General features: G+C 39.9%; 1 protein-coding gene across 1 annotated transcript in view; it reads left to right on the plus strand.

The window, feature by feature from the left end:
- Positions 1–25,627, plus strand: part of EXOC4 (exocyst complex component 4) — a 923,760-nt gene that overhangs the window by 121,111 nt on the left and 777,022 nt on the right. The window contains exon 7 of the mRNA XM_006144991.1: positions 9,174–9,348. Coding sequence (XP_006145053.1) covers positions 9,174–9,348 — 175 coding nt within the window. The remainder of the gene's footprint in view (positions 1–9,173; positions 9,349–25,627) is intronic.

A 25,627-nucleotide genomic window follows, 5' to 3' on the forward strand; every position in this document is an offset into this window, starting at 1 on the left:
ACAGGAGGCAAGGAGACTAGTGAGGGTGGTTTTAATATACCCCAGAAGATGATAGTGCCAGTGTTAGCAGGGTGACAGTGGCAGTGGCATGCAGTGGGTCCACATTAAAGATAGGAGGTAGAAATAAAGGGAGTTTACGGTTGCGTGGATATGGGGGGCGGGAGCTGAGGATTGTTTGCTGGGGCGAGTTGCCCCATTCACAGGAACATGGAGAAGCAGGTTTGAGGAGGACTCTGATGAGTTTCATGTAAGTCTTGTTGCGTTTGGGGTCTGCAGCTCAAGGGAGGGATGCAGCTGAGAGAGAGAACTGTGAGTTGTTAGCAGGTGGATAATGAAAGGAAGACGTATGGTGAATGAAGAGTGTGAGGCTTGAGAAGAGTTTACAGACAGGATTTAAGGAACAGGCTGAGGAGGTGGAAGGCAAGCAGAAGTTAGGGTGGTGGAGCCGGGGGAAGTCAGTGTTTCACACAGGACTGAGTGGCCAGCGGAAACAAGTGCCGCAGCCGGGGAAGGAAGAGTGTCTGTTGGATGAGCAGAATAATTATTTGAGATTTAAACAAGAGCTGTTTGTAGTCGAATGCTTGGGTGGAAAACCTGTTTGTAGTGAGAAAGTCATGGCAATATAGATGGTTCTATCGCTGTCCTGCCTAGCCTTGACTTTCTTGGTATTGTAGAATAGCAATTACCTCTTTCTTTGGCTTCTTTTCTTAAATTGTTTCCTTCTTAAAAACGCTTGTAGGAAGGGATATTCTCTAGAATGGTGTCCTTGATTCTCTTCTTTTCTCTAGCTTTAGTTTTCTTTCTTTGTCTCTAAAATGAGGATAAAAATATTTCCTTTGGGACCAGCAGATGGCCTAATGGTTACTTTACTGGACTTCCACATAGTTGATCGCAGTTTGAATCCTGGATCCAGTGGCTTAAAACTCATGCCAGGCACATGTACATATGTGCCCTAGATCCAGAGGGGAAAATGGAGAAGGGATTGTGGTGTGGCCATCCTCTGGGTGTCGGGGGAGCGGGGGTTGTGATTTCTCATTTTCTGTAAAAAAAGCATTTTCTTCTTCATAGAGTTGTCCTGAGGATTAAATGAGATAATTCAAGGAAAACATTTAAAACAGGGACTGTTTGCTAATCATCATAAATAATTAGGAGAGAGTGGCTACTGTGAGAATGGTTGTCATAGTTGCCATCCATGTTGCCATCCTCTTCGTCTCATTTCAGCCTTACTTTCAGTATTAGTTGTTGTCCCATGCAGAGGAAGTACCCCCGTCAGTATCTTTAGTCCTAGATTGTTTTTAGTTTTGCTATAGGGCATGTGTACTCGCTAGAGAGAGAAAGAGACAGAGAGAGAAAGAGGAGGACAGACAGAAGAGAAGAGAGAGACAAAGTGGGAAAGCACCCTGTAGGGACATGGGCGTGCCATAATCCCTTTGGGAATGCATCCAGCATGTTTTCCAAACCTCCAGGTCCAGGACTCGAACTGCACAGTCAGCCTTATAGGATCCAGCCATCTTAATCACCACATCACCTGGCTGGCTCAGGCGTAGGCTTCTAATACTGCTGTCTTTTTACTCAGTCACCCACAGAATTTGAGTATTTTCTCTTCTCTGAACACTGGACTTTGTGTTAGGGAGAGGTGTGGTAACAGCGAGACATTAAATATATTCTGTCCACATTGTAGCCCAGGGGATTCTGCGTGTAGCTATTTTATCATTCGAACCAGCTCATTGTAGTAATCTGTTTTTGTTTAGAGAGACTAAAGAGTCACAGGAGACTGAGAGAATTGGCTCTTATTCTATGACTTAGTCCTCTTTTGGTTAAAAGTGATAGAAACCCAAATCTAACTAATTTAATCAAGGAAGGTTTTTGTTTTGTTTTTAGGAATTTTTTCTGTAGGGCATGTGTGCTCGCCGGAGAGACAGAGAGACAGAAAGTGAGAAATCACCCCTTGGTCCAAGCCAAGCCACAATCCCTTCTCTTCTATTCTCCTCTCAGGATTCTGGGCACACATGCACACATGACGGTGTGAGTTTTAAGCCGCTGGGTCAGGGACTTGAACCGAACTGCGGGAGTTCAGCGACGTAACCATTATGCCTTCCGCTGATCTCTCTCTCTCTTCTTCTTTTTTTTTTTTTTTTTTAAAAAGAATGATACAGTGTATTTAGTGATATACAAGGAGGACTTTACTATCCTGGCTGTGGGAAGGACAGAGACATAGGTGGGCTTTGGAAATACCTGGAAAATCTTGTTTTCATTTTTTGCCACCTAGACAGTAACTATTAAAGCCGCAGAAATCAATGTATTATTACTTTTAATCTGCCTTTTTTATATGCCTTCACACACTTTTTTCATGTAATCCTCAGAGTCAATTTGGAATTAGGAAATTGTGATGAAGGAACCTGAGATTTGGAGACGTCTCCTGACGTATTGAATGTCCACTATCCGTCTGGCAGAGTCTGTGCTCCAGACTCGGCTTCTCACGCCTGTGCTTCATACCAGCATCATACTATATTGCCGTCCTGAGTCGGTAGTTTTTTTCCACCAGCGGGACTGTTATATTGCATATAATTTCGTGGCTGTGGAAATAATACCCTGCAAGAGTAGGATGTGTATGTGCATTGTTACTTTTTTTCTGAAGGATAGAAATTATAATGAATTCAAATCTCCATGGTTCTTAGGCCTTTTCTAATTCAATTCAGTTTAAGGAATTATCAGGTAATTTAATGATCTTGCCTGTTCTTTTGTCTTTTAGATCAGTGGTGAAAACCTTGATCCTAACAGGATTTAAGCCACTGTGCTGGCTGCAACATAATGTTTTATTTCTCCCTTTATTTAATATTTCATGGTGGGAGAGGGGCAGGGAGTGGTTCTAGTGGGGCTGTGTGTGTTTACGTCATCCTGTGTGTGTCTGCAGATCATGCACACTTGTTTTCTCAGTCTCGTGTTGTGTGGGCAGTTAGAGAGTGTACATGAATATTAACAACGTATTCCACTTTGTTCTGGTAGCTTTAAATTGGGCCAGACTAATGCAGATTTACATCCTGTTTATGTGAGTGATTCCTAATCTCTTTTATTCTTTGATGCATCTGGAGAGTCTTCTTACTTTTTCCTTTTCTTCTTTCAGGAGTGTCCATGCTGGGGAGGCACGGTGGGTGTGCCTTTGTAAAGTGTGTGGTTGACTTCAGCTTCTTTCTCCTTATTATCCATTCACTGCTCATCGCACTCCCTGTGCTCCAGCGACACCCTCCTTCCCAAGGTCACTGGGACCTGTGAGCTGTAAATTTCTCTTTTACTTTACCTGATCTCACTGTAGCCCTTGCCTCTGCTGATATTCTCTTCTCTTTTGCCTACTAAATATTATCCCTGGCTTCCTTCTTCCTCTCCAGCTCCTTTCTAATCATCTTCTCCGTGCTGTGGTTTCCTGGAGCGCCGACTCTGGACCGCACTTGCTTTTCTTATTCTGCATATTATCCCTGAGTGATCTCATCCTCTCAAATATTTATCACTTTTTGAGTTTCTAGTATCAGCCTCTCTCCTGAGCTCCAGACCTGCATACCCAAGTAACTAAGGACCTGACACCTTCAACTTCACATGTACAGATCCAAACTCAACAGCTCTCCTTCAGAATTTCTGTCTTCAATTTCCTCTCTCTCAGGAAAGGTAACCGTTGTCTTCATTGACACCCAAGCTGGAAACTGAGACAAAGGAATCCCATGCCCTCCCATCTCTGTACTATTGTACTGTCGCCTCAAGTAGTTCTATCCATTTTCTTTTGTTTCCCTTTTTAAAGAACAATTTTATTTTGTTTTTAGAAAAAAATGAAAATATTATTTGTTTAATTGCCCAAGGGTGTATACATTTGCCAGAGAAATCACCCTTATTGGGGTGTGGTTGCATCCACACACACACACACACACACACACACACACACGCACTCATATACACACACGTACTCATACACACACAGACACACAGTGTGCCACTGGGGCTGCGACTTGAACTGTAGTCAGCCATGTGGTATCTGGTTCATGTTGTATGGTGCTTAACCACTGTGCTATGGGCCAGCCCCTTTTCTTCCTTCCTTCCTTCCTTCCTTCCTTCCTTCCTTCCTTCCTTCCTTCCTTCCTTCCTTCCTTCCTTCTAATTTGCCAGAGGCACATGCACTAACCAGAGGGAGACAGTAAGCAAGAGGGAGTGCCAAAAAGCAGGCCCCCTGTAGGAAATGGTCACACTGCAATCCCTCTGTCTCTGTGTCCCTCTTCAAAATTTTGAGCACTCACACACCTGTGCCTCTATGACAATAACCACACAACCAGCCGTGTGGGATCCAGCCACCTTAACCACTAGGGCCACCAGCTGGTCCTTTTTTTCCTCCCATAGTTTTTAAAATCTATTTGGTTTTGTTTTAGACCCCCATGCCCCCATTCATGGTAAAGTGCGTGGGCAGACATGTGAGAAGGTGTGTGTGTGTGTGTGTGAGAGAGAGAGAGAGAGAGAGCGAGCGAGCGTGTACACATGCACAAAAAACAAGCACCCTCCATAGGATCTGGTCATGCTTCAGTTCTCTTCCTTACAGTCTTCCAGCACATTGGATTTTGGGCACTGGGACTTGTGCCACCTTGTTTTCAGGCTGCTTGGGCTAGGGATTCACGCCACAGTTGCATTGTGAGATCTGGCTTCCTCTGAGCAGCATGAGCAGCACGTTCCTGCTGTCCTTTCTGAGGTTTAATTTGATCGTTTCAGCAGCGCTGTGAGGCACCAGAACAGGTATCAGTGCAGATTTGAACACTTGGAGAAGCTGAGGGATATTTTTCTTAATTAAAGGTCTAGAAAGTATCAGTGCTAGGAAAGAATGAAAAAAATATATATATTTTTTCCTCCATATTTTTTATGTAAGAAGGAGAAACAAACAGAAGCCAAATGAAGCAAAGAAAAAAGTTAGCATCCTCTTGGTAGTAAGAATTCAGAAGACTAGGCTTTCATGATACTTCACTTTGAAACAGCAACTTTCTGGGTTTTTCCTCTTCACTGCAGGAGAAGTGCTGGATCTTAAAAAAAAAAAAATCAAAAAATAAATTCTGTATTCTTTATCAGTCACTTCCCACCCACCCTTATCCTAAAGTGACCACTAATTTATTTTCTATTTCTATAAATTTGTCTATCCCAGATATTTCATATAAATAGAACAGTACAGTATATTGTCTTCTGTGACTGATGTTGCTCATTTAGCATAATATTTTTAAAATATGTTTCTCTTGTACCATGTATAAATACTATATTGCTTTTGATTTTTTATTTTTATTATTATTTTTTAATTTGCTCTCGGGCACGTATGCCTATGAGAGAGAGAGAGAGAAAACAAGCCTCTAGGTCTGGGCCTCGAACCATGGTCAGCTATGTGGGAGTCTAGTGCCTTTAATCACCATGTCATTTGCTGGCCCCTGTATTGCTTTTTATGGTGAAAAATATTCTGTTTTAAAATACCTCTTTTGTGGGCTGGTAGATGCCATGGTGCTTAAGGGTATTGGACTCTCACATGGTTGACTGCAGTTTGAGTCCTGGGCCTGGCAGCTGGGTTTCTCACTTTCCCTTTCTCTTTCTTACACTGTCCCTCTCTGGTCAAATTAAAATAATAAATGAATGACTGACGGGACCAGCAGTTAGCATAATGACTAATTCGCTAGACTCCCACGTAGTCAACTGTGGTTCGAGTCCTGGACCCGGTGGCTTAAACTCATGCTGGGCGCGTGTGCGTGTGCGCCCAAGATCCCGAGAGGAGAATGGAGGAGAAGGGATTGCGGCGTGGTCATCCCCCCGGGGGGTGATTTCTCGCTTTCTATCTCTCTGTCTCTGTCTGTCTAGTGAGCGCACGTGCCCTATAGCAAAAACCTCTTCAGCAAAAAAAAAAAAAGAATGAATTAAAGAATCAATAAATAAAGTTAAATAAAGCAATTCTTTAAGAAAAAATATATTTCATTTTATTTTATTTATTTTTTTGGCTATAGGTTTCATGTGCTTGCTGGGGAGAGAGAGTAAGACAGAGAGGGGAGTAAGAAATCATCCCCCAGGGGGATGGCCACACCACAGTCCCTTCTCCTCTAGTCTTTTCTCGGGATTTTGGGTGTGCATGTATATGTGCCCAGTGGGATTTTCAAGCTGCCAGGTCTTGGACTTGAACTGCCTAGCTAGCCACATGGGATCTAGCACCATAGCCTCCATGCCACCTCCTGGCCCAATACCATGTTTTCTTTATCCATTCATCAGTTGATGGATTGTTTCCATCTTTTTGCAGTTCCGAGTAATGTTGATGTGAACATTTGCATACAAGTTCCTGTGTGCATATATGTTTCATGTCTCATGGACTTGTATCTAGAAGTGGAGTCATGGGGTGCAGATAGTGATGCAGTGTTGAATATCTTGAGAGATTGCCAGACTTTTTACTGAGGCAGCTGTACCATTTGACATTCCTGTTCGAATTGCAAGAGAGTTCCAATTTCTCTACATCTTCACCAACACTTTTTATTTTTTATTTATTTATTATTTTAATGAGAGAGAGAAAGAGAATGAAATAGTGCATGAGACAGCATGAGCCACAAAGGTGTGGGAAGGACGTGTGGAGAGAGAGAGGAGTGAGTGTTTTTCCATGTCACAATACTTTTGCCCTCATCCCCAAGCTAGGATTGCAGGTATGTGCCACTATAGGAAGCCTGTTTAGGTTGGGTTGGTTGGAATCAAACCTTAGCACCACTCCGACGCTACCAGATTGGGCCTGTTCGCCTTTTTTCATTTTGTCTTGTTTTGTTTTGTTTTGTTTTTGAAAGAGAGATTTTTGTTGTAGGGTGCATACATTTGCCAGAGAGACAGAGCAAGAGACAGAGAGATGGAAAGGGAGAAATCGCCCCCCTGGGGGGATGGCCATGCTGTAATCCCTTTTCTTCTATTCTTCTCTTGTGATTTTGGGTACGCGCACACACACACACACACACACACACACACAGACAGACACGTGCTCGGCATGAATTTCAATTTACCAGGTCTGGGATTCGAATCACAGTCAACCATGTGAGACTCCAACGACGTAACCATATGCCATCTTTCTTATTTTTCTTATTTTGCTACCCAGCACTAAAAAATACTTGTATCATCTATGGATTCCTATCTAGGAAGCAGTCTTTCATGCTTACATAAATGTTTACTTGGAAAGTAGAACCTTCACGTATCCAGGTATTTATAGTGTACCAGATATCAGCTATACACTGATATACATTGCACTGAATCAGCCATTTCAATTGTTGTGTGTTGACACATTCTTCTGCATTTTGTACTTCTTTCTGTTACAATTTTAGTAGTTTTCTAATAATGCAGATGAGAAAAGAATGTAGAAAAATCATTACTCAAAAGGTAGAAGAGCTTCTATTTACAAATACAGTATGTAATTTCTAGATTATATCAGGTATATTCGGGAGTGGGATTACTGCACAAATTCTGTTGATTCTGTCTTGTCTAAATTACAATGTCAAACAGATATTAGGGTTTTAGCATAAGAGAGTTGTGGGCTATCACATTAGCACATTAATTATAATAATTGGGCAGTAAAGAAGCCATAGTAATAGATAACATATCCATTTTGGCGAGATTATAGTTATTAACTTCTTATTTATACTAATAAAATTTGTAAATTGATACTGCTGGCAAGCTCTTCTATTTTTGTATTCCATTTTCCAGGTTGACTTTATCAGTCTCTTTAAGAACTATGGACACAATATACAATATAGCTCACATTCCGAGATTTTCTATACTTGTTCATAGTAAACACATTAAATTCATTCAGCAAATATTTGCTGATCATTGTTCTCGGTGCTGCTAAGTATACAGAGATGCACAAGGTGGTGTGAACCTGAGAGTTAATAATGAAGGAGAGAGGCGAATGTCTATATATAAATAAACGTGTCTAACATTTATTGAGCCACATATGTGAGCTGCATATGATAGATTCCTTAAAAGTGGGATAAAATATGTAGTACACAAGTTGAGAGGCAGAAAGGTTGATTCCAGACCTGAGTGATCAGTGAAGCTGTCAGGCTCAGCGCTGAGGATTTATTTTGCACCCGTGACATAAAGCTCTGAGCCGTCCCTACATTTGCATCTACATTCTAGAACCATAGAGGGAGATGGTGAAATGCACTGACATGGAAATCAACTTTTGTTCTAGGCCCAACTGCCTTGCAACCTCACCGTGCGTCCTTGAGTATATAAAATTGATGTAATAATATGTGTCCAGCATATCTTGCTATGACAAATGAGATAATGTGGATGCCTAAGCTGCCCCCTGTGGTGAAAGTCAGGTTGCTTGGCAGGTGTGTGTTTTTCTCCAGGCCATACATTTGAATGGTATAAGCACAGCTTTTTATGACTAAAAGGATTATTATCCTTACCAAAGTGTCCAATTTATTGCTAGGGAATAGCATATTCCTTATAGCATCAGAAGTGTTATCTGAAGAAATTGACTGGATTCCTTGGAGAAGCTGTTTATATGGGTGCATAGTAGTAGTATTGTAATCACTGAAATATATTAACAAAGAAGCAGATGCTTATTGAGTTCCTGGTTTCAAGACATTATAATTGGTTTTAAAATTCCTACATCATTTCCATTTTATAGTAGAGGAAACACAGACTTGGATCAGTTTTAAAAAGTTGCTTAGATTTTAAAACTATCTGACATCAAGGGAACCAGCAGTTAGCGTAATGACTGTGTCGCTGGACTCCCACGTAGTCGACCGCGGTTCGTGTCCCGGACCCGGTGGCTTAAAACTCACGCCGGGCGCGTGTGCGTGCGTGCCCAAGATCCCAAGAGGAGAATGGAGGAGAAGGAATTGCGGCATGACCATCCCCCCTGGGGGGTGATTTCTCGCTTTCTGTCTCTATGTCTCTCTCTGTCTGGCGAGCGCATGCGCCCTACAGTGAAAATCTCTCCACAAAAAAAAAAACAAAACAAAACTATCTGACATCAAATCTGTTGAAATCTAATGTTTATCGTCTTTACATGTTAATCTGCTACTTCACCTTAACTTGATGTTTTTCTTGCAGGCCATTGTAAATCTTCTGTGTGTGTATGTGTGTGTGTGTGTGTGTGTGTGTGTAAATATTATTTATTTATTTGTTTTTGGCACTAGGTTACTCCTAGAACTGTTGGAGCTGCTGTTTGACAAGTTTAATGCCGTAGCCACTGCACACTCTGTGGTCCTGGGATACCTGCAGGACACTGTCGTGACACCACTGCCTCAGCAGGAGGAGGTCAAATTGTATGACATGGCGGATGTGTGGGTGAAGATCCAAGCTGTTCTTCGGGTAAGGCTCTGTTACAGAGGGTGTCATCTGGATAGACTAGCCGTTCAGAACAATAATAAAATCAGCCAACTGAAATATTGCCTTAAGACTCGTACACAGGATGAGAAAGTAATGCTTCCATTTAAAGGTGATAATGTTGGTGTCACTTCTACCATCTTCAAAAGACATTAAATTTTTTTTTTTTTTAAAGATTTTTACTCTAGGCATATGCTCTTGCCAAAGAGACAGGGAGAGGGAAGATGAGAAATCACCCTCCTCCCCTACCAGGAGGGAATGCCACACCGCAGTCCTTTTCCATTCTCCTCTCAGGATTTTGGACACACACACACACGCATATGTCTGATGTGTTTTTTAAGCCACTGGATCTGGGACTTGAACCTCAGATTCAGTTGTGTGGGATCCATTGCCTTAACCACCATGCCACCTGCTGGATCTTCCTCCCCCCATTTTTAAGAGAGATTTTTTGCTATAGGGTGTGTGTGCTCACTTGAGAGACAGAGAGACAGAAAGCAAGAACTTACCTCTGAGGAGGAATGTCCGTGCTGCAATTCCTTTTTCTCCATTCTCCTCTTGGGATTCTTGGGCATGCACGCGTATGCACCCAGTGTGAGTTTCAAGCCGCTGAGACCAGGACTCGAACCAAAGTCGACCATGTGGGAGTCTAGTGACATAATCATTATGCCATCTACTAGTCTCGTGAAATGACCTTTGGGCACACTTGTTTTGATTAGGCTTAGAAAATAAAAGTAGATTCTCAATCTATAGCAGTAAAAGATGTACAATATCTGACTTTCTTCAAGTAAAGTTGTAATGTACTTTAGTTCATTGAAATTAATCATGTATTAAGGTAATAAATGATAAAATGTTCTTAAACACTATTTTATAAACATGTTGACATTTTTCCTACAGTCAATATACTGGGTTAAATGACAGATCAAAAACTTGAATTTTAAGAGATAAGACTAGACCTGAAAAGTATAAAAGTGCCTCTTTATTTATAGAACATTGGAGGGATGATTTTTATATTTGGTATGATGCATTCGAGATGGTGCTTAGAAATCATATTAAACTTTCTTTCTATATTCCAGCAAATATATTTGATTTGGCCAGATGAAAATTAGAAATACAATTAAGAGTAAGCTAAAACAAGGTTGACCTAGAAGTGACTTGCTTTGCTAGCATCTACTAACATGAATAAAAAGTATATGCAGTGAATTGGAAAATGTAACTATGTAGGAATGAAATTACTTGCATGTCAGGAAAAATAAATCATGAATGTAAATTATAGTCATTTTTGAGGGTATAGGCACACTGCTGGTGGGTTCAATGATTGATGCTTGGATGTCATTTATTAGACTTTTGTTTGTTTGTTTGTTTTACAGTCTGTATTCTTTATTTATGATTCAGTAGAAACAGTATGGATTGAGATTACGTTCCCTGAGTTCTTTTTACTGCTATGCCAGTTACCATGTGCCCATAATAGGTGGTTGATGAATATTTGTGTCTTGAATGAAATATCTTTTAGGATTGGAAGCTGTTTAGCTAACATTTTATATTTTGCTTTGCTAATTTGTCTTATGGAAATAACATATGCCTTCATATCACATGTTTATTTTCAGAATAAAATAATAGATTTTCAAAGCTATTTAAAAATTGTTAGAATTAGGGACTTCTGGTCCTGGCCATGATGATGTTGCTTTTTATCATAAGCAACTATAACGCTGGAGGGATGCAGGCCGTTCACATTGAGAAGAGAGGAGAGAACACATGCAGTGAGTTCCACACTGATCCCTGGTCTCCTTGGGGGCACTCTGAATCTGTGGCACAGGGAAATGAAGCCCAGGTAGACAGTAGCAGACTCTTTAAGCAGAGGAAGCAGATCAGAGTTCAGGCACGTGGAGGCAGCTTGGATTTGTAGGTTAGGATAATGGAGAGAATGGCATAGAACACAGAAGGAACCCCAGAAATCTAAAAAACCGAGCAGCATCGAGGTTTTTGGTCCTCCTGAAGCTGTGCGCACCACAAACCTTAGCAAAAAATGGCTACCATGGAACTGCAAGCTCAATGAAGATTCCAGAAGTTACAAATGCTCAGCTATATTGGAGTTGAGACCAGCCATCCTGGGGAGAGTTCACTGAACATCCTGTGCTTTCTGCTGTGACCTCAGAAAGGCCATGCCTTAAGAATAAGGCTATCCTAGCCATTAAAAAGGGCTACTGATAGCTCTTACATAACAAAGCTTCAAACCATGAGTGTGGTATTAGCCCAACCCACCTGTAAATGAACTGCCTAACAGAACAAAACTATCTCTAAAGTAAGGGAACATAATCCAGGTTCTCAATAATGAAACATATGCAATGTCTAGCATACTGTTGTTGTGCTTGCGATAAATCAGGACTCATGACTCATAACCAAGATTTAAACAACTTGATAAAAATTAATATCTGAAGTGAAAAATTCACCAGATGGATTAAGCAGGAGATTGTATGCATGCTATAGCAAAAAGAATTTAGTGAATTTGGGGCCGGCAGGTGGTGTGGTAGTTAAGAGTACTGGATTCCCACATGGCCGAATGAGTTGGAGTTCCTAACATGGCAGCTTGCTTTCTCTCTCTCTCTCTCTCTCTTTCCCCACCCCCATCCCTCTCTAGTCAAATTAAAAATAAAAAATAAATAGATAAATAGATAAATAAAGTTAAATAAAATAATTCTTTTAAAAAATTAGTGATTTGAAGACAGCTCAATCTAAGCCATTCAAGAAGCACAGAGGGAAAATATTCCAAGAAGAAAAATGAACAAAGGCATAATATCCTAAGAAAGTTCATGCAGTCTAAGCATTGTGTAAAGATTGAAGGTATGAAAGAAGAGGGGCCATAGAGACTGGGGGAGAAAAATATCAGAAGAAATAATGAGCACAAAATTTCCAAATCTGTTAAAAATATAAACCCACAGGTCCAAAAAACTGAACAAATTCCAAGAAAGATTAACAAAAAGAAAAACCAACACGTAGACACATCATTATTAGATTGCTGAATATCAAAGGGAAGAAGGCAGCTTGCCCACTGGGAAACATTGATTAAAATGATCACTGACTTCTCATCAGAAACAGTGCAAACCAGAAATCAGTGAACGTCATCTTCAAAGTGCTGGGAAAACCAATAACTTATACCAAATGAAAATAATTTTTTAAATGAAGGTAAAATAGAGACATTTTCAAATGAAATAAAGCTGAAAGAATTTGTTACCAGTACTCTTGCACTTCAAGAAATGATATAGAACATCTTTCAAGCTGAAGGGAAATGATACCAGATGGTAACTCAGATCTATAGGAAAAGATTAAAAGGGCCAAAAATGGTAAATATGTGGGCAAAAATAAAATACTTTTTTTCATCTCTTAGTCTCTTTATTATTGTTCAATGAAATTTCTTAATTTCTGTTTAAAGCAAGAAAGATATATGAAGTTTATAATGTATTTGGGAGTAAAATGCATGACAGTAATTGAACAAAGGAAGGGAATAAGGTCATGAAAATGTGCTGTTTTAAATGTTTTACGTCATACCTGAAGAAGTATAATGTTTAGGACAGACTGCGAGAAGTTTAAGATGCTTATATTTTTGAGGACCAGCAGTTAGCGTAATGGCTATGTCGCTGGACTCCCATGTAGTCGATCGCGGTTCGCGTCCCGGACCCGGTGGCTTAAAACTCAGGCCGGGCGCGTGTGCGTGCGTGCCCAAGATCCCGAGAGGAGAATGGAGGAGAAGGGATTGCGGTGTGGCCATCCCCCCTGGGGGGTGATTTCTCGCTTTCTGTCTCTCTGTCTGTCTCTGTCTGTCTGGTGAGCACACGCACCCTATAGCAAAAAACCTCTCTCTCTAAAAAAAAGATGCTTATATTTTTAAAGGATTATTTAATTTTATTATTATTTTTCAGTTTGACCAGAAAGAGACAGAGACAGAGAAAGAGAGAGAGAACACGAGAAAGCAATCTAAAAGGTCTGGGACTCAAACTGTGATTGGTCGTATGGGAATCCTGCACCTTAACCACTGTACCACCTGCTGGTCCAAGATGCTTGGTTTACTCTCTCGGGCAATCACTAAAACTGTAAAATAGATGTTTATTGAAAAATTCCTTAGAAGGAATAATATTACACAATAAATGAATATTTAATTAATTAAAAAGAAAGCAGGACACCAAAAAAGAACAAAGAAGAAAGAAAACATAAAGAATCAAGGCAACGTAAGAGGAATAGAATATAAATAGCAAGATGCTAGACCTACATGGGGTGTCTTCAAAAACTTCAAGGGGAATGCTTATTATGAAAAAACTGAGTATGGATTTCAGATTTTTTTTTTCACTAAAATAGACTCATACTTAAATTCTGTTTCCACAAACTTTTTGAAGGTTCCACAGTACATCTGTATTAATAACATTAAGTGAAGATGGACTGAATACTTCAGTTATAAAGCAGAGATCATACTGTATTTAGAAATTAAAAAGACCCAACCATGCCATTCCAAGAGACATTTTATGTACTTTTAATATTTTTTTCTTTTAAATAATTTCAAAATTTTATAAAAGTTGTAAGAATAAGAATAGAACAAAGAGCAACCATGTATCTCTTTCTCAGTTTGGTTATAACTACATTTTACTACTTCAGCAATTGCTTTTTCTTTGACTATATGTATACACTCATAGTTTTCGATGAAAAGTAACAGCAGGTGATCTGATTTACTGTCAGATATATTTTAGTTTTGCTAGCTGACCAGTAGTGTCCCATCTAGCAGTCGACCTCTTGGGTAGATACACCAGTCTAGAATCAGATATTACATTTACTTTCCTTTAGACTTGAACATTTCTAGCTTTTCTTTTCCTTTTATAACAGTGACAATTTTGAAAAATACATTCCTTTTAGGGACTAGCAGTTAGCATAATGACTATGTCGCTGGACTCTCACATAGTCGACCACGGTTCGAGTCTCGGACCCGGTGACTTAAACCTCATGCTAGACGCATGTGCGGGCATGCCCAAGATCCCGAGAGGAGAATGGAGGAGAAGGGATTGTGGTGTGGCCATACCCCCGGGGGGGTGATTTCTTGCTTTCTGTCTCTCTGTCTCTCTCTGTCTGTCTGGCAAGTGCATGTGCCATATAGCAAAAACCTTCCCCCCCAAAAAATATATTCCTTTTCCCTCTTTTTGGATATATATTTCTCATTTTAGGTTTAAAAGACATACTTTAAATATAAAGATAGATGAAAAATATAAGAATGGAAAGACATATCCTGACATACTAATAAAATAGTATTTCACAAACATATCAGATATTATTAGAATAGATAATATTATCAAATGGACTTATTTAGATCATAGTACTTAGGACTCTTAAAAAAAAGTTCATTTTATTCATGATAGGCAGTGTATATATGTGTGTATGTGCATTGTGTGTACACAAAAGAGAGAGAATACGAGAAGACAGAGAGAAGCACCCTCTCCATGGAATCTTACCACGCTGTGATTCTCTGCTTCCCTGGCTCTCTAGTTCATGAAGATATTGGGCATGTGCATTATTACCTGGCAGGTTTTCAGGCTGACCCAGGGATCCGAACCTGACATTGGCCATGTGGCTTCCAGCATTGCCATTTAGTTTGCTCATGACTGTGCCGAGAAGCTGGGCCCATAGAACTTATGACATGTAAAACTTGAGTCCATCAATCCCCTAGGTAATATGTTATGGGCTAGGTATTCCCACTCTGGCAAGTTTATAAAATACTTTCCAAATACTTATTATGTCTCATTACTGGCAAAATGGGCCTAATGTTCTAAATTCAATCCTATTTATGATACTATCATAATGAATTAATTGTGGTTTTGCACAAAGTAAGATATGATACTTATTTTAACTGTATTTTAGATTTGTCAAATGTATATAATTCCTGCATTTTGATAAAAAAGCCCATTATTAAAAATGATTGTAATAAACTAAGCAACTTTGAATTTCATTAGTAGTGGAAATGTAAAAATAATTTATGGCTTATTCACTGAGTTAGACCTTTCATCACATGCATAAACTGACTCGGGGTTTCTATCTTTATGTTTTTATTTATTTATGTAAACAGCTTTTTTGAGATATAATTTATATTTCATAGAAATCTCTATTTAAACTGTAGATTTCAGTATTTTTTAGTGTTTTTATGGATTTCTGTGACCATCACCATAATATAATTTGAGGATATTTTATAACCCCCTAAAGAAATCTAGTATCCTTTAGTGTTTACTGCCCATTCCTCACGTCTTTCGCCCCCACCACTAGGTACTAATGAGCTCAGGTACTATCTGGAAATGACTTATTTTTATTCTGAACCCATGAACCTCATCCTTTCAGTTTTCTGCAGTATGGATGTATGGAAATTTTACAGCTTACGTGAAGGTAGACAAGATGTGTTTATAAGACATTAATGTGATACTAATTGTGTATATCAGTCACTTGTAGTCTCCACATTGCATACTCGACACTACTGTTGCTACTTCATGTTAATGCATTCATATACCAATAGCGTATGCTGTTTGGCAGGTAAGTACATGAAACCAAAACTGATCTAATAATACATACCTAGAAAAGACATTTCACATCATGTATTTTATTTAATTTGGTTTGATGTCAAGATGTGACAATGTTCTTTGCCTTTTTCCTTTTTTCCTCTTCATTTTTCTCCCTTTCTTAGCCATCTGCTTTTTTATCCCATTTTTGTTTTCTTCTTTAAACATGTCTTGGAGGGATGACTTCAGTATGACTTGAATTAGTCTGTTGATTGATTTTACCTTTTCTATTGATCTTTACTATTGATCCATAGATTTGAGAATAAAGGATTTTTGAATAAGGTTTATTTTAAATATTTTCCATTGCTACTACTATAGAATAAAAATTGTTATATAACTTTTGAATAGTTTTTAGGTACTTTTCTACTTCTGTCAAAATTATATTGGGTTACACAGTACTGAGTAATATTAGGCTTATGTACCCATCCATAAACTGGATGTCTAATGATATGTAACACATATGAACTAATGTTACTAAATATAAATGTAGTTGGTGTAATGTCTAATATAATCATTCTGGACATGTCGGATAGATCAAGAACGGTTTCTGAGATTGATGAGATGACTGTTGATGATTCAGAGGGAGAAGGGATGTGCAATCACATTCCAGATAGATAGAAAGGCTAAGGAGATAATATTGCTAGGTGGCACAGGAGAAATAAATAGACAAAGATATTTAGGGATAAGAAAGAAGAACGGTTTATCTGAAACTGAAGGTTAATTTTGTTGACAAGAAGATACATTTGGATAGATAGGTTTGGGTGTAGGTTGTGGAAGGCCCTTAATTATCATGAAGACATTTGTGACTTTAGCCTAATAGTTTCTGAGGCTAGCTGCTTATTGACTTTACTAGGAGTTGAGGCTTAGTCCTATTCCAGGGCTTCTGAATGAGATTGCTGTGGTAAATACTGGATTCTGTGATTCTGATATATTTATTTACTTAGGATCCTGTATCTGAGAATTACTGCTTTGGGCCAGTGGTTCTTGAAGTATGTTTCTTTTTTATTTATTTTCTTTTTAAGAATTATTTTGTTTAATACCATTTATTTATTTAAATTTGATCAGAGAGGAACAGAGTGGGAGGGTGGCATAGGGAGAAAGCAAGCCACCAGGTCTGGGACTTGAACCGTGGTTGGCCATGTGAGAGTCCAGCTCCCTTAACCACCACTCTACCTGTTGGTCCTGAAGTATGTTTCTTGGACCAGCAGCATCAGTATTACCTGGATACATAATAGAAATGTAAATTTTGGGACCAGCAGATGGCATAATGGTTACATCGCTGGACTCCCAAGTAGTTGACCATGGTTTAAGTCCTGGACCAGCGGCTTGAAACTCACACTGGATGCATGTGTATGGGTGCCCAAAACCCTGAGAGGAGAATGGAGGAGAAAGAATTGCTGCATGGCCATCCCCACCGGGGGAGAGGGTAATTTTTTTACTTTCTATCTCTGTCTCTCCAGTGAGCGCATGTGTCCTAAATCTCTCTCTCTCAAAAAAAAGATAAATGCAAATTTCTATCGCTACTTCATACTTACTAAAGTAGACACTCTGGGGGTGGGGTTCTACGAACTGTGGGTTTTTTGTTTGTTTGTTTTGTTTTCTTACGAGAGAGAGAGAGAGACAGACAGACAGACAGACAGCAAGAAATCATCCCCTAGAGGGATGAAATCCCTTTTCCTCCATTCTTCTCTTGGAATTGGGCATGTGTGCACATGCACCTGACATGAGTTTTAAGCCACCCGGTCTGGGAGTCCAGCAATGTAACCATTACACCATCTACTGGTCCCCCAACTGTGTTTTAAAAAGCCCTTCTGATGGTTCTTGTATATACTGAAGTTTGAAGAGTTTTGCTTTTGGTAATATTGGACCATTGGGAATCTTGAATGGAGTGTGAAGAAATGAAGGAAGACTGACATGGTAGCAGTGAAAGGACTGAGTGCAGAAGCTAGCGACAGGCAGGCAGACGATTTCGTGGGCTGCTGAGAGTCTGTGGGTTATATTACTTGAGGTACTGTCTACTAGTGAAACAAGCAAGGCTGGCTTGATGGTGGATGGTAAAGGCGTACAAAGAAGGGGGAAGAGGATTTGTAGATCTTTTGAGAGTCTTTTGGAAAAATCTGTAAAGCGATATAGTCAAACCTATCAGTCTGGTTTCCAGTGTGGCAGACAATTTAATGATGGCTTCATGTTTAAATTTTGGGACCAACTATGTGCTAGTTACTGGGGAATAAAGATGAATAAGATAGTCAGAGACCTCTGGTGAAATGAAGTGAGGGGAAGCCTGCAATAGTTTGCATTAAGTATTTTTTCCCATTAAATCATTTCCTGCACATATTTCTGTCAGAGTCAGTGTTCATAATCTTGTATGAATAGTAACACAGGGGAACCCTAGCTAGGAAATATTTAATATTTGCCTATATAGAGAGTTTATGACAGAGATTTTTGGTTTAAGTTTCTATGTAGAAGTGTGTTTTCTTTTTTTGTTTTTGTTTGTTTGTTTGTTTTTAGGTTTTTGCCATATGACATGTGTGTTCCCCAGAGAGAGACTGTGAGAGGGAAAGTGAGAAATTACCTCCTGGGGGAATGACTACTCTGCAGTCTCTTCTCCATTTTCCTCCTGGGATTTTGGGTGTTCGCACGCACGCGTACACACAAACACACACACACACGCCCTATGTGATTTTTCAAGCCGTCGGGTCTGAGACTTGAATCGCAACCGGCCATGTGGGAGTCCAGTGCCTTAAACACTTCGCCATCTCCTGGCCCCTTATGTAGTGTTTTATGCATAGTGCTAAATTAGCTGGAGGGATATTCTTTGGATTAAAAATTATTCCTGGAAAACAAAATAATTAAGAACGAGAGATGCCTGCTATTAGGCATGTAACAGCATGAGTGAAAGTAATGGGGTAGCAGGATGGAGATTTAAGTGTTTGGAGTTCAGGCTTTACTGTTCTTTTGAATGGAAAATGTTTCTTGTTGAAAAATTGAAATGTTCTTTATATATTAAATCTTGGAAAAGAAAATAAGTTTTGATTTTTTTTTAAAGCCTTCCGCAGTTTTTCTCCACTGGACCCTGGGCTTTCCCTGGCAGGCAGGACTCATCTTTTAGTTGGAAGGCTCATTTGTCTTGGCATGACTATGTCTGGAGACAGACAGTGAGCAGACAAGGCTCCAGCTAGCATAGTAACAGGGTGTCACACTGTTCCTCTTGTGTCAGCCCTGTGCCCACACACCGTCACACTCCTTTTTCAGTTTTGCACTCCTTTTGAAACTGTGATAATAGAAATACATGTTTTTGCCCTTCTGAGCAGCAGCAGCACCTTCCAAAATGTCACCTACTTGGTGACATGCTTGTCATACCGTTGGCTGCACATTTTCAAGTGCGTAAGATTGAGGTACACTAGACACAGAAAATACCCATTTCTTGTTGAATTCTGCATAACAGATCACTTTGAACAAACTCATCCTCCAGGTGTTATGGTTCTGAAAAAATCCAGTTTTTTTATATCTCATTTCAAAACAGAATTGCCCTTTTAACCATTGTTGGCTTAAATGGGTGAGCCTTTGTTAAGCTAAGCAGTATTTGCAGATGGAGGCCATTGGTTCTGCTTATGCTATTTACTGTGACAGGGACTCCCAGAACAAGTCATTTCACTTTTTTAATACTTTGATTTCTTTCGCTGGAGATGAGCAGAGTCAGAATGTAAAGTCATTTTACTTTTGTTAACTGCCACATAAATGTTAAAATAGTGATAAAATTAACCTCATGCTGAGAGAACTTGAAGTTTGCTGTCAGGTGAGAAAATCTATAAAATTATTGGTACTTATCCATGACCTGGAGGAGATTTTCAAGGAGACAGATGCAATTTCTATTTTGAATCCAGGTCTGAATCTAGGCTATTTTTAGGTTTTGTGGCATTCGGTATCTTGGTTAGCTGAGGATTCCATAACTTAAAGTAAAACTAGTTTTTTTTCAGTGTCCAGGCTCCATAACTCATGATAGTATTCTTGCAGAGATAGTTTTTCTTCGCTTCTCAGCATGTAAAGCTTTTCAGTAACCTGTTTTAGATGGCATAGTAAAGCCTTGTTGTCAGCCAGGCTGTCAAGTGTCCAGAAAGGTGCTTGGTCCTAGAATTTTTGTTCTGTCTTATCAATGGACCGTATGCTGCTCAATGAACAGAATTTAATTCACATTTGAATCTTAGGTTAAAATTTTCCTCTACATTGAAGTCAGGTTTTTTTGGTTGTTGTTTATTCATTTTATTTCTTCTTTGAGAGAGAGAGGGAGGAGTGGTAGATAGGCAGGTAGACAGACAGAGAGGCAAGCCTCTGCAACTGGTCTTCGCATCATGCCCAACCCCAGCCTCATCCACTTGGCTCAGGGACACACACCTACACACACCTCCCCAGCATGCTCAGGGAGGTCCTGGCATGTAAATCCAGGGCCTGTCCCATGTGAGCCCAGTTGTACTATCCCTTTGCTACCATCTGACCCCATCTGACCTCCTTCTATAGGACCAGGACTTTCCCTGTGTTGTTTCATGTTCACCTATAATTCTTCGAGCAGGAACTGATAGGCACATAAGGAATCCCTCTCACAGTCAGTGCAGATGTGGCAGGTGCCCAAGCCAAATTCTAGGGTGTCCAATGCCCAGGGAACCCTGCTATAAATGTGGGGGATATCTTAATACACTGGGCCAAACTTTAGGACATAGCAGCTTGGTGGGGGATACCCCAAAATAAATAGATCTGGTGGGAAGTTGGCTCTTCTTACATTCCTACAAACCCAGATGAGTTTGCTTGCGTCTGATTACATCTTGCTCTAGAGGACCCAAGAGCAGAAATGACAGGTCTTCCTTCTAACCTACCACCTCCAAAGTTCAAATCCCTCTGGAATTTTAGAGAATGAGCTATTAAAGCCAAGTGCCTGTCATACCTGTGCTGGTACTATGGTTATCAAGGTTTGGTGCAGCACCTGAACCAAAGCAAGAGGTTTGCTTGAAACCAAGAGACCCTAATAAGTGGTAGAGGTTAATGACGAGAGGTGAAATGACGTGATGTAGAAAGTATCAAATCATGTGATTTGAGTGGCATTGAAATAGCTGACACAACCTTCACTGATGTTATTCTTGCCTACTTGAGAGGATTTTAGAGCAACATTAATTATATTTTTCTGAATTTTTAAAAATGTCTTTTTCTTAAATCTGTTGTGGTTATGGAAGCGATGCATATGTCTAAGTTCTTGACAATAGTGATAATTCTTGTGATCTGATTATCTGTTGCTATATACCAAATTATTCAGCAACTGGTTTAAGACAACAACCATTTTCTGCCTTTTTTTTTGTAGAGGTTTTTTGCTATAGGGTGCTTGCACTTGACAGAAAGACAGAGAGAGACAGAGAGACAGAAAGTGAGAAATCATCCCCCAGGGGGGATGGCCATGCCACAATCCCTTCTCCTCTGTTCTCCTCTTGGGATCTTGGGCACACACACACACATGCCTGGTGTAAGTTTAAGCCACCAGGTCTGGGACTTGAACCATGGTCGACTACATGGGAGTCTAGGGACATAACCATTACGCCAACTGCTGGTCCCAACAACCATTTTATTTCTTATAATTTGTGAGCTAGGCATTCTTTTTTCTTAAAAATAATTATTCATTAAATTTTATTTATTATTACTGTTATTTTTATATTTGCTATAAGGAAGTCAGGTTTTTTTGGTTGTTGTTTATTCATTTTATTTCTTCTTTGAGAGAGAGAGGGAGGAGTGTTAGATAGGCAGGTAGACAGACAGAGAGGCAAGCCTCTGCAACTGGTCTTCGCATCATGCCCAACCCCAGCCTCATCCACTTGGCTCAGGGACACACACCTACACACACCTCCCCAGCATGCTCAGGGAGGTCCTGGCATGTAAATCCAGGGCCTGTCCCATGTGAGCCCAGTTGTACTATCCCTTTGCTACCATCTGACCCCATCTGACCTCCTTCTATAGGACCAGGACTTTCCCTGTGTTGTTTCATGTTCACCTATAATTCTTCGAGCAGGAACTGATAGGCACATAAGGAATCCCTCTCACAGTCAGTGCAGATGTGGCAGGTGCCCAAGCCAAATTCTAGGGTGTCCAATGCCCAGGGAACCCTGCTATAAATGTGGGGGATATCTTAATACACTGGGCCAAACTTTAGGACATAGCAGCTTGGTGGGGGATACCCCAAAATAAATAGATCTGGTGGGAAGTTGGCTCTTCTTACATTCCTACAAACCCAGATGAGTTTGCTTGCGTCTGATTACATCTTGCTCTAGAGGACCCAAGAGCAGAAATGACAGGTCTTCCTTCTAACCTACCACCTCCAAAGTTCAAATCCCTCTGGAATTTTAGAGAATGAGCTATTAAAGCCAAGTGCCTGTCATACCTGTGCTGGTACTATGGTTATCAAGGTTTGGTGCAGCACCTGAACCAAAGCAAGAGGTTTGCTTGAAACCAAGAGACCCTAATAAGTGGTAGAGATTAATGACGAGAGGTGAAATGACGTGATGTAGAAAGTATCAAATCATGTGATTTGAGTGACATTGAAATAGCTGACACAACCTTCACTGATGTTATTCTTGCCTACTTGAGAGGATTTTAGAGCAACATTAATTATATTTTTCTGAATTTTTAAAAATGTCTTTTTCTTAAATCTGTTGTGGTTATGGAAGCGATGCATATGTCTAAGTTCTTGACAATAGTGATAATTCTTGTGATCTGATTATCTGTTGCTATATACCAAATTATTCAGCAACTGGTTTAAGACAACAACCATTTTCTGCCTTTTTTTTTGTAGAGGTTTTTTGCTATAGGGTGCTTGCACTTGACAGAAAGACAGAGAGAGACAGAGAGACAGAAAGTGAGAAATCATCCCCCAGGGGGGATGGCCATGCCACAATCCCTTCTCCTCTGTTCTCCTCTTGGGATCTTGGGCACACACACACACATGCCTGGTGTAAGTTTAAGCCACCAGGTCTGGGACTTGAACCATGGTCGACTACATGGGAGTCTAGGGACATAACCATTACGCCAACTGCTGGTCCCAACAACCATTTTATTTCTTATAATTTGTGAGCTAGGCATTCTTTTTTCTTAAAAATAATTATTCATTAAATTTTATTTATTATTACTGTTATTTTTATATTTGCTATAAGGCATGTGCATTCACCAGAGAGAGACAAAGAAAGAGAGAGGAAAAAAAAAGAGAGAAGGAAAGTGAGAAAGCAAGCTGCCAGGTCTTGGACTCAAACTGTAGTAGGCTGTGTGGGGGTCCAGCACCTTAACTACCATGTCACGTGCTGGTGCTGAGTCAGGCATTCTGGAAGGCTTAGCTGTGCAGAGCTTCTAATTTACATAGTAACAACTGGGATCATTCACTTAGCTGCTTCCACTCTAGCTGGCTTGAGTGAGAAGGCGCGAGAGGGTGTCACAGCATATCTGGTACCTTTCTTCTTCTCTACATGGGCTCTCCCTCCCTATGACCTTGAAACATGGTGGTCAAGGGGTAGTTTGATTTCTTATGTGACAGCTGACTCTGAATCGCATTGTACAAGGTGAAGGCTGGATATCATTTAAGGCCCTGCCTTGCACATTACACGATACTATGACTATGATATTGTTTTGGCCAAAAGATTAGTTCAGATTCAAGTGGAGGAGAAATAGATTCCATTCAGTGGGAAGAGTGGCACAGAATTTGCAGCTATGTTTATTCTAACATCCTGGAGTTTTTTTTTTGCTTTGTTTTTAGAGGCTTTTGCTATAGGGCGTGTACACTCGCCACACAGAGAGAGGATAGGGAGACAGAAAGTGAGAAATCACCCCCCAGGGGGGGATGGCCAGGCCGCAATCCCTTCTCCTCCATTCTCCTCTCGGGATCTTGGGCACACACGCACATGCACCCCGTGTGAGTTTTAAGCCACCAGGTCCAGGAGGTGAACCGCGGTCCACTTCCTGGGAGTCCAGCAACATAGCCATTACGCTAACTGCTGCTCCCACATCCTGGAGTTTTAATTTGCTTTTATAGATCCATCGAAGTTAGACACGGCTGCGAAGTTATTATTGTTGGTACTTGTCACAAGATAAAGGTCTCAACAGTTATTCTTGCATACTGCTCTAAATTTGTTAGAGAATATTTAAATGATTACTAAATAAAGCAAATTTTACCAGTTAGATCATATAAAAAAACCATTTAAGACATTTAGGAAAATAGGGTTTTCACAAATTTGCTTTGGTTCAAGTGAGTTTATGAAAACTCTTAAAGTAATTAGACTTTATCTGTCACTTTCGACTCAAGCACTGAAATGCTTTATCTTATTAATCCCTTTGCTCTTTCTGTTGTTACCATTTGCCATATTGCCTCCCATTTTAAAGATGGAGAAAGTGAGGTAATGAGTTTTAAATCATGTTTTTAGCTAGACCTCAGCTTGCTCTAGCTTTTTCTTTCTTTCTTTCTTTCTTTTTTAAAAGGTTTTTGCTATAGGGTGTGTGCACTTGGCTAGAGAGAAATAGAGAGAAGGAAAGTGAGAACAGCCCCCACCCCCGGGGGTGGGGATTTGCCACACCGCAATCCTCTCTTTCCTCCAGTCTTTCCTGGATTCTGGGCATGCTCACACATGCGCCTGGTGTGATTTTCAAGCTACTGGATTGGGAATCACACCGTGGTCGGCCACGTGGGAATCCAGTGCCTTTAACCACCTCTCCAGGGATTTTCAAGCCTACTTTGGCTTATGTTTTGACATCTCGACATTTAATTTATGAGAATCTGTGATATTCATTTAGTTAAAATGCTTATAGTTCACATATTTTTTCAGTCAAGACTTTGTTTAGAGGATTGTGTCTCACCAGACATTTTACCAAGTATTTGTGTGTCTAGAAGTATGTTTATACCTGTGTATGTCTGTATGTATGATGGTTTTCAAATTATGAAGATTCAGGATTTCAAGTTTATTTTTTACCCTGACAGATAGAATTATATGTATATATCATGTAGATTTCAAGTTTGAAATAATAGTAGTCATTGCATAAAGATCTGTTTTTTCCTCTTCTACAATTCCACAAATTTTGTTAAATGCATTAAGATTTGTTTAAACCTTAGAATTACCCTATAAAGTCAAGGAAATTAAGACTGCTTCTTTTCTGTTTTTTGTTTTTCTTTAAATTTATTTATTTACATTCATTCACTATACATCATCACAGCATACAAAATGATATTTTGTATCCAGAATTCACTGTATATTGGCTCAATCAAGCACATCAATATATGTGTTATTGTCAGCAAATAATTTTCCATTGCTTGTTTCCTGTATATTTTGGTTTTCTTTTCCCATCCTTGATTCCCCATCTCTCCCCCTGTGCCGTGTCCCACCTTCCTCCCACACTGTCTCTGATATCTATGGTTGCTTTCTATGTCTTTTTCCCTCCCACATTTTATTGATTCACTGAAGATCTTAATTAATCTTCAGATTAGGTCTGAATATTTGAATATTTGGTAGTCGGTGCTGTTCCAGTGGTCATTGTGCCTCTCCCTGTCTTCCACCTCTCCAAGGCCAGTGATCAATGGCATAGCTGTGACTCCCTCCCGCCTCTTCTCTCTTCCTTCTTTCCTATTTTTGGAGATTGTTGTTTTCTCTTATATATCTTGCGTGTATGAAAAATTA

This window comes from Tupaia chinensis, unplaced genomic scaffold, assembly GCF_000334495.1.
Source record: "Tupaia chinensis unplaced genomic scaffold, TupChi_1.0 Scaffold000140_1, whole genome shotgun sequence".
Taxonomy (NCBI): domain Eukaryota; kingdom Metazoa; phylum Chordata; class Mammalia; order Scandentia; family Tupaiidae; genus Tupaia; species Tupaia belangeri.